At 32.3% G+C, this 9,353-nt stretch overlaps 1 protein-coding gene and 1 long non-coding RNA gene across 4 annotated transcripts; both read left to right on the forward strand.

Moving 5' to 3' along the window:
• Positions 1 to 1,524: 1,524 nt before the first annotated feature.
• Positions 1,525 to 3,664, forward strand: LOC111713847 (uncharacterized). Its single transcript, XR_002767809.1, has 4 exons — positions 1,525 to 1,609; positions 2,810 to 2,876; positions 3,149 to 3,234; positions 3,559 to 3,664. It is a non-coding gene; the product is annotated as an uncharacterized LOC111713847 (long non-coding RNA).
• An 836-nt stretch (positions 3,665 to 4,500) lies between these two features.
• On the forward strand, positions 4,501 to 9,110 carry LOC111713837 (uncharacterized). 3 transcript variants are annotated; one of them, XM_023488788.1, is made up of 10 exons: positions 4,501 to 4,571; positions 4,980 to 5,107; positions 5,227 to 5,261; positions 5,594 to 5,673; positions 6,399 to 6,449; positions 6,531 to 6,601; positions 6,703 to 6,750; positions 7,413 to 7,455; positions 7,783 to 7,839; positions 8,858 to 9,110. In XM_023488788.1, exons 1-7 carry the CDS (start codon positions 4,552 to 4,554, stop codon positions 6,735 to 6,737), a joined length of 420 nt encoding a protein of 139 aa, XP_023344556.1. In that variant the 5' UTR covers positions 4,501 to 4,551; the 3' UTR covers positions 6,738 to 6,750; positions 7,413 to 7,455; positions 7,783 to 7,839; positions 8,858 to 9,110. The 3 variants fall into 3 exon arrangements, with proteins under 3 accessions (XP_023344556.1, XP_023344557.1, XP_023344558.1); XM_023488789.1 differs by having other exon boundaries at positions 6,703 to 6,738; XM_023488790.1 differs by lacking the exons at positions 7,413 to 7,455; positions 7,783 to 7,839; positions 8,858 to 9,110 and having other exon boundaries at positions 6,703 to 6,986.
• Positions 9,111 to 9,353: the final 243 nt, after the last annotated feature.

Raw genomic sequence — 9,353 nt, forward strand, 5'->3', positions numbered from 1 at the left:
ATTTTCTGCTCCTTATGGCTTTGCGACCCAATGTCGTAAACCGTTAATATTTCAAACTATGAATTGAATAAGATTAAACATTCTGTTTTTTATATAAATTTAATTCAGTTTAATTTAGTTTAATTCAATTTAATTCAATTTAANCTCCTCTTCTTAGTTCTCTGTTCTCCTTGTAATGAACTATCCTCCTCTTCTTAGTTCTGTTCTCCTTGTAATGAACTATCCTCCTCTTCTTAGTTCTGTTCACCTTGTAATGAACTATCCTCCTCTTCTTAGTATTGTTCTCCTTGTAATGAACTATCCCCCTCTTCTTAGTTCTGTTCACCTTGTAATAAACTATCCTCCTCTTCTTAGTTCTGTTCACCTTGTAATGAACTATCCACAACTTCTTAGTTCTGTTCTCCTTGTAATAAACTATCCTCCTCTTCTTAGTTCTGTTCACCTTGTAATAAACTATCCTCCTCTTCTTAGTTCTATTCTCCTTGGCATGAACTATCCTCCTCTCCTTAGTTCTGTTCTCCTTGTAATAAACTATCCCCCTCTTCTTAGTTCTGTTCTTCTTGTAATGAACTATCCTCCTCTTCTTAGTTCTGTTCTCCTTGGAATAAACTATCCTCCTCTTCTTAGTTCTGTTCTCCTTAGAATAAACTATCCTCCTCACCTTAATTATAATCTCCTAGAAATTTGTCTATCTCCATCTCTATATAAATGATGCTTTCTCCTTTCTTGACGTTTATTTAGTGCTTTCCTTTCAGAGGGAAAAATTGAAAGAATTTAAACAGAAAATCTACAAATTATACAAGAGTACATGGTGTCCCAGGAAACATGTGACAGTAGCAAGACAACTTAAAGGGACCGTTCACTTATTTGGGTAATTTAATGGTAAACTAAACATGCCGATTTTTCATTCGGGTATAGTCAGCGACTCTTCTCTTTCAAGCATTTATTTTTAACGATCCCTCTAACATCAGGATCGTGTAATATTTTGACAAATCATATATTTCATTTGTGCTGGGCTTTAGATGTAAAAGTTCCGTTGGATATTAACTTAATTGGATCGATACCAGGGAATAGGAATAAAGGGAAAGGAAATGGCGCTGGTCTGGCGCGCATGAGAAAGCCAGTCGCACTTCTTTGCAGACCAGTACGGTAAACTTTACACACACTCTTCTGGTACAGACACACAACATGACTACAGTCAAGGAAATTGCGGAACAATGTTGTCAATGAGTAGTTTATTGTAAACTTTAATCAAATTATATTCTTTGCATGAAAATTTGGCTCATAGTGTTGACTTGTTGATTTGAATATGTAAATAATATACTACATGCAGGATTAAACTTATTTTTAAGTAAACAATTAACAAAAAAAAACAAGTGTACTCTCCTAGACTGTACAAATACCGAGATTCTTATGTACTGTATAATGTATATACCTACAGTACACACCTTCTGTTCGGTAAACTTTACACACACTCTTTTGGTACAGACACACACACATGACGTTTCCGCCCCACTTAGGGCCAAAATGGCAATATAATGATTTGAAGATAGATAGATAGAAATTCTGCCCGGTACAACGAAATATTCATGCACCGGCCCGACTGATGGTACGTATCTAAAAAAAATTTCCAAACCAAACATTTTTATATAAACAAACTCCATGTGTGACGGTGATAAAACTTAATTTTAAGTATTTTTATAATATTAAAGTCTATATTTCGACTATAATATCATACAGTTGATATAGCCAATTGTTTAAGTGATAGTTTGCATATATAATCAATTCAATTTAACATTTTGACGCATACTTAGGAGATTAAATCGGCCTCTCTGAGAACTCTTTTGCCCCCCCCCCCCACCCCTCTCTTTTCAAATTACCCAGGCTTTAAGTATATATTCTTTCGCTTATTCATAAGTAAATTTCTAGGTAATGATGGTTTTTTGCTGGCTCCTGTAAATTTTTCATAATATGCGGAATTGACAGGGTGCAGTGTCATATCAACTGAACTAATGATCGATCGGACTATATCATGTGTTTTAGCTAATATTTATTTGGATTAACGTTCTAAAGAACTATAATCAAATGAACTAATTGTTTAATTTTTATCTTAAACAATCTTTTATTTTTGGGTATGAGGGGCGGATACCGTATTTATAAGTGAGGGGGTGCTAGATTTATTAGGGAACAAAAAATCCAGATTATAGAACTAAAAGACGGGTTGCAGGCGAAATTTTTATTAAGAAGATAAATATTTTTTTTCTGTTTTGTACTAGGATTTCTTTCCCTTAGTGCTATTGAAAAGCTAGACTGAAATCTCAGGGGGTTGCATAGGTCCTGCGGCCCCCCCTGTATCCGCCCTTGTGGGTAAGGTTAGGCTACAACACTCAATCTTACACTGCTAACTGCATTAAGTGGACTATATATATATAACCTGGTCTGTGAACAGCTGACTTTACATGCTATGAACGTTAGTTTAATCTGCTATTAGTCCTTAAAATTGATATAGCATCGATAGGCTGGAGGAAGTAATGGTATATTCCTTATAGAGAACGATTTTTGGACCCCCCCCCAGGCCCCCCTTCTATCAATTTTGTACATGGATCTTATAGAAAGTGTCTCAACTTACCCTAACCCGTGGCCGCAGTGCTCGGCCCCCTAGCCTGGCCTATCCGCAGCGCTCGGCCCAGAAAGTGTCTTAACTAACCTATCCCATGGCCGCAGCGCTCGGCCCAGAAAGTGTCTTAACCTAACCTAACCCTAAATAATAATAAATAAATACTAATTAACTAATTTATTTCTATTTCAGAACTAATTGCTGATAAATGAACAATAATTGCATGATGAGTGATTATAGAGACCGGACCAATAATTTTGTGAGTATTATTTTTCCCGCCCTATACAGAAGTTTCATCAAAGTCTTAAAGTTGATTTATTTGATAGTTGATATTAAGTTTTCCTTCTCGATTCACAAAAAAAGGATTTATTTGTTCTACTCTATTCTGAAATTTGATAAAAATCTAATGAAAACTGATAAGATGGGGTTAAATTTGGAGTAAATCTGTACTGATTTTCAATGTTTTTTTAAAATAATTCTTTTGCTTAAAAGATCACTAAAATCGTTTTCTAATCCAATTCTTGTCTGTAGGTAGGTTCGGTAGAAAGAGAGTTCAAACTGTAAAATATTTCTTGAATCTTGTGCAGACTTTGTTTAATAATATTAATGAAAAGAAGGTAATCAGAATTACTATTGAGAATATGTAGGACATATTAACGAAAATTTTGATGTTGTTTGGCTAATGGCTATTTCCCTCTTAATGCTTATTTTTACCCAGACATTCAATAATCCCTTTTTAAGCACTATTTTCTGATAAAATTTATAAAGTATCTTCGGTGAAGTGAAAATGTGTCTTTATTATGAAAAAGTATCCCTGAAGTTTAGTATTAGGAAGAAATAAAAGAATTTTTGACAAAACTGGCTTTTTTAGCACTCTCAGTGTCTAAATTTAACCGGAAGTTTGTTTATTTTTATTTAAAAATATCAATTCCACTATTTAGGGAGAGAGCAAGCTTTTTTGTAATGCAGAGGAATTTTGTTCCCTCCTTCTAAAGATCACTTGCTAAAGCTCTAGTCTAGACTAATCAACTATTTTTTCGGTAAGTTTAAAGCTGATTAGGGTGTCCAAAAAAAGACCATATTTTTTGACAAACATTTTTTTAAATATACAGTCCCTTCAGAACATTCTTATTTTTGGTTTCCAGCTCTACACAAAAGTTTCTAAGTTTTAAGATTTCATTTTTATTTGCCAGTATCAAACATTTTGCTAAACAAAGATTATAGGCTTCTGTTTGAACTTACAAAGAACCCTAAATTCTTTAAGTTAATGAACGATCTCAAAAATCGTTCATGCAGTTGGGCTGTTGGCAATTGGCATATATCTATCGACAGAGTCAACATTTTGCGTTGGAGAAAAGAGAAAAACATAAAAATCAAAAATTAAAAAATTTTGTAAAGCCAAAAAATTAAATAAAAACGATGATACTTCTTATTATAAATAGTATGAACAGAATTTCACCTGATGGAGTTCATTTCGAGGGTCACGATCAGCAATCACTTTTCTTTGAATTACTTCCTTTTTTCGAGCCCCTGAATAATAATATTTCGAGAAAAAATATAATACAATGCTAAAAACGTATTAATGTCCTCTTTTTTTAACTTTATTCGAAACAAAATCTTATTTTTACCAGTTTGTGTACACATATTTAACACACTTTTCTTTTACCTTAAAATCTTGCTTGTCCTTTAACTAATCCGAATATGATTTTCAGGACCTAGGGTCACTTTTTTCCTGGATGCTCTGAAGAGCATGAGTATAGATCGCTCAACATTTCTACCTGGTGTAATGTTAGGACGCCACCTTTCTTCATTTTTGAAAAGTAAGTTAAACTTTATCGTTGAAGTAAGTCAATAGTGTTTGATCAATTAAAGTGTANGACATCCTAAAAAATGACAAAGAGTTATTGCTCTGCTGGGAAACTCTGTTTCATGTCATGAATGAAGTTGGAAAAAGGTATTTTTGTTTAAAATCATCAAAGATCTCTCAGTTTTTGGTGATTTTGCAGATCCATGACGAGGGATGGGAGGGAGGGAAGGAAATGATAATGCTTTTTTTTGGGCCAGTAATTTTTTTTACAGTAACTGTGTTGACTATTTGATTTTACGGGAAAATATAGAAGAAGAAGCCAGTAAACATTTACTGGTAGTGTTTGAAAAAAAGTTTAAAAGAAAATTTGACATATTTTGAATACAAATCACACTCCTTAAAATTTTAAATGACCCTAGAGAAAACCTCTAATTAAAATATACAGCTATCATTGGACACCTTCATGATAACAATTGATTGTGAAATTTTCCCTCAATACCCAATTTCTGCAGAGTTTTTTTTTGGACACACTATAAACCAATGTTGAATTTTAAGGCTCATCACAAAAGAAGTTGCCACCGAAGAGGATATGGTTGAGTTTGAGATGAATACGTCTCTTCTTGGGGAACTAATTCCAAAATCATTCCCAAATTTTCCAATAACACCAAAGTTGGACGTACTAGGAGTGATACTAATAAGTTTAAAATTTAACAATGTCTAAAAAATATTGTTTTTGTACCCTTCTACTTATTTTTAAAAAGTTTGATGAAAACGTGTTTTTTAAATTAGTATAACAATATAGTAATGGTAGCCCCCAGAAGTCTTCGTTTTTGGCAGGTAACAGAAATAGGTCTTGTCTATTAATGTCTCTTCTTGTCTTTTTTGCTTCTTCCGTCTCTTATTCTTTTTACATTTTTTTGGAACAATCTGTTTTGATTGTTTGTTTTTTATTGTAGTAATTTTTGTGTTTGTTAACAAAAATTATGGACAAGACCAATTGTAGACAATGCTAGCAAGAAGAATATCTTGGCCTAGCCAAAAAAATGGAAAGGACACAAATGTTGAAAAGTACCCATTTTGTATTGCTTGCGTTTGATATTATGATATTTTTTTATCCATATTAATTACAATTTTATGATCATGATGTATTATTTATTTATTTTACCCAGGGGAGGTGGCAATCTGAAGAGAACCTGGAGAGCATACATGCTCTCTCAAACAGAGCATGTCGAAACAGTTTTTATTGGAGGTAGTTTATGGAAATTTATTGACCTTTACGACCATTAAACTTCTATATAATGGAAAGTGATTACTATGCCAAAGTTACAAAATATCCAAAGTTACAAAATCTCCAAAGTTACTAAATGTCCAAAGATAAAAAAGGCCCAAACTTACAAAATATCCAAAGTTACAAAATGTCCAAAAATACAAAATGTCCAAAGATACTAAACGTCCAAAGATACAAAAAATCCAAAATTACAAAATGTTAACAATTTTCTGCAAATGTCAAAAAAATAAAAAGTTTGAGTACAACTTAAAAACTAGTATTTTTATTTTTAAATAAAAAAGATATGCAAGTTACTGTGGGGGTACTAAGGGGACTGTGTGGTACTGTGGGGGCACTGTAGGGTGCGGAATGGTACTGCTGGTTAGTGTTGGTTACTACTGGGTACTACTGGGTACTGGGTGGTACTGGGTGATACTAGGGTGCACTGGGGGGTTAAAAGGGGTACTGGGCGAATTACCGCAGAGTACTGGGGAGGTATTGCAGAGTACCTGGTGGTGCTGGATGTACTAGGGAGTAATAGAGGATATTGGGGGATACAGTGGAGTACTGTGGAGTACTGTCGGGTATTGCTGGATACTACTGGGTGTTGGGGGTTCTGTAATGGGTAATGAAAATACTAATGGGTGTTATTATAGAGTACCGCAGTGTACTGGGAGGTACTGCAGTATTAACAAATAAATATTTAGGGACAATGAAAGACGGATGAACTTCATTGTTCAATATCAAGAATTGAACAGGTAATAGAAAAAGTCAAATAGTACAAGTTATTTGTGATTAAATGATCTTATATCTTTATATTTAATGTGTTCTTTAATTAGGAAATCACTGAGGTTGGCATCACAATTCAAAGCAAGACCACGAAAATGCCAGCATTGTGAGACCTACCTAGGAAGCATATTTATTATTTTTTTAAAAATTCCTAATTTCTCAAATTTTCCCATTAAACTTTACAAACATCGCCCTTTTTGATCTTAATATTAAATGCTGTAGTGAGGAAGAAATGCCCTAAGTGTGGAAAATCATAGGGTTAGAAGCAAGGTTAACACTAGAATAAATTCTTTGCATTCATTTGTTAAATAAATTCGATTAGTTTAAATTCAAAGATTCTTGGTTGTTGTCAACATTCTGTATAATACAATCCATTAATGTTTGATGTGTTTTCATTTCTGGAAAAAATTCTATTTTCCATAAATTTTATTTTAAAATTGCTTGTTTACTTAAACTTGATATGTAAACCTGTACCTAGATGCGGTGTTATCAAGATATAAAGATAACAAGTAAAAAAATTAATTAATAATTTGAAATGTTAACATTTAAAAACGATGGCAATTTTATAGTTTTATCATTCTTGAATCTGTAACAATTAATAGTAACGACCAAGAATTATTTAGTTAAAAGACTTTATTTCAAATGAAAATTTACTTCTAAAAAATACTTTGAACCAATTGATGTTTGAGTTGTTTTTATTCCTGGAAATAATTTATATTTACCATCGAAATCCATTTTAAAAGTTTTTTTTTAACTTAAACTTGAAATAAACCTGTACCTAGATACGGTGTTTTCAAGATATAAAGATACCAAGGGACAATATTTAACTATTATTTTTAAATCAAAAATCGGGAAAAAGTGGAAGTTTTATAATTTTTTAGTCTTTAATTATTAATTTTGAAAATTTAATGAAAACCAAAGTTAACTACAAGACCTGTGTTACAACAAATTCCCTCTACCAACTGACTTTAAAGGGTAATGTTATATCAAAATTATCAATAACTCCAACCCCTACAATTCAATTCAATTTAAAAAATAACCATAGTCTGTACGCTGAAGTAAAACTACCCAATTTTTATGTACAGCTCAATGTACTGCAGCTAATAAATAACCTGTTCAGTTTATGGAAATGTTCATGTACTGCAGCTGTTAAAAGATTAAATGCTGATGTACAGGTTCATGTCCTGCAGCTGATAATTGATAAATGTATTGTACAAGTTCAAAGTACTAGAGCAAATAAATAAACCTGTTTATGTACTAATTTAAATACTGCAACTGATGAATAAACCTGTTTCTGTACAGGTTCATGTGCTGCAACTGAGTTCACTGAAAGCTTCCCTATACCAGCTAAGTTACATGGTAATCCTTTTTACAAATATTTTATCTGGAACATCATTTATAGTGTGTGCCAAGAATGTAAGGCAAGGAAAATCAATTGCGGTTGTGTATACTCTGTGTACATATTGAAACCAGTTCTCTCTGGGCGGAATTTGTAAACAATAATAGATGCATCAGTGTTCGTTTAGTATCCGAGGAGGTTAAAAGCATTAAATTTTGATAATTTTAAAAATTCAGATATATATATTCCTATGACCAGAATATTTCATTGATTTTTTCTGTGAATGATGGATCCCATGTCAGGCTTCGACATCCGTCTTGTGTTTACATTAGCGCCCAGAGACAGTACACTGCAGCACTAAATGACTTTCCTTGCCTTACATCCTTGGTGTGTGCACTGTGTGTGTTGTACTGTGTACTGCGTCAAAACTCAAATATTATAAATCCTGTAATTTTTTTATTTTCCCATTAAAAAATGTAATAAGAAACTATTGAACTAGTCTTTTAGCTCAGTGGTTAGAGCAACACATCAATGTGGAGGTCGTGGGTTCGAATCCTATGAAGACTAATAGTTTTTTATGATTTTTTCCTTGAAATAACACTTATTTTAAAACATACTTGCATAACAAAGGAATAAAAAGATCCCTTTATTTTAAGCTTAAAGTTAACATTTTAAAGTATGTTTTATTTTTTAGTGTTTATCTACTACTATTACTATTACTAACATTCAATATTTTTCGTGCGGTTAAAAAAAAATTTATAACTTGACGTAAATAATTTTGATTATTTTTTTTTTAACTGCATTTATCTGTTCTTGTCTTCCATTTTCTATACTATACTTATGCCTCTGGATGGAGGAAAAACACCGAAAGTTTTTGCAAGGTAATACTATTTTTTAAAATAATAAAGATACATTTTTTGGCCACTAATACTAATGTATGGGAACTTAAATATAGAGCTTCTTAGATCAAATAACTCACAGCCAAACTAATATTTCGATCATGTAATGCACCTAATAAATAATACTGTTTATATATAGGTTGATTAAGGAGAAACTGAAAATCCTACCAGCTTCCCTGAACAACATAGAGATTGTTTTTTTTCGTGTACAAATTTTTTTTTGAAATTAAAGACAAATTGATTTAAATTTTCAGAAAAAAATGTTGAAAACGTTGCCTCTACAACTACAGATTCTGTGCTTAAACAGTTTTTCCACCAAAACATTTTTAAATTGTGCTAAATAGTTAATTAGATTTAAAAGAAGGCTTATTTTTGTAAAACCCATTTGTAATTGTTAAAATGTCAAAAACGATGATTAGGATCCGGATCCGTTGGATCCCCAAGAAAGGCTTCCTAGATCCGGATCCGCAAAAATATGCGGATCAAATTTTGAAATTTTGCCTTGTTTAAACCTGAACACTGGTTTTAAAGAACTGAAAACTTTTCTTTGAATTGTTTTTAAGAATCTGACCCGTCTGTACATTTGAGGAAAGTACAGGTTAATCCAGAACTTCAGAGAAATGTTAAATTTATAA

This window comes from Eurytemora carolleeae, unplaced genomic scaffold (genome assembly GCF_000591075.1).
Source record: "Eurytemora carolleeae unplaced genomic scaffold, Eaff_2.0 scaffold1483, whole genome shotgun sequence".
In the NCBI taxonomy this organism is placed as follows: domain Eukaryota; kingdom Metazoa; phylum Arthropoda; class Copepoda; order Calanoida; family Temoridae; genus Eurytemora; species Eurytemora carolleeae.

What these genes read in the sequence shown, in the direction of transcription:
- LOC111713837 (XM_023488788.1), top strand. Translation starts at nt 4,552, where the DNA reads ATGAATGAAGTTGGAAAAAG. An exon ending in GAAGTCTTCGTTTTTGGCAG is followed by an intron (nt 5,262 to 5,593) that starts GTAACAGAAATA and finishes TATTTTACCCAG; the next exon opens with GGGAGGTGGCAATCTGAAGA. An exon ending in CAATATCAAGAATTGAACAG is followed by an intron (nt 6,450 to 6,530) that starts GTAATAGAAAAA and finishes TTCTTTAATTAG; the next exon opens with GAAATCACTGAGGTTGGCAT.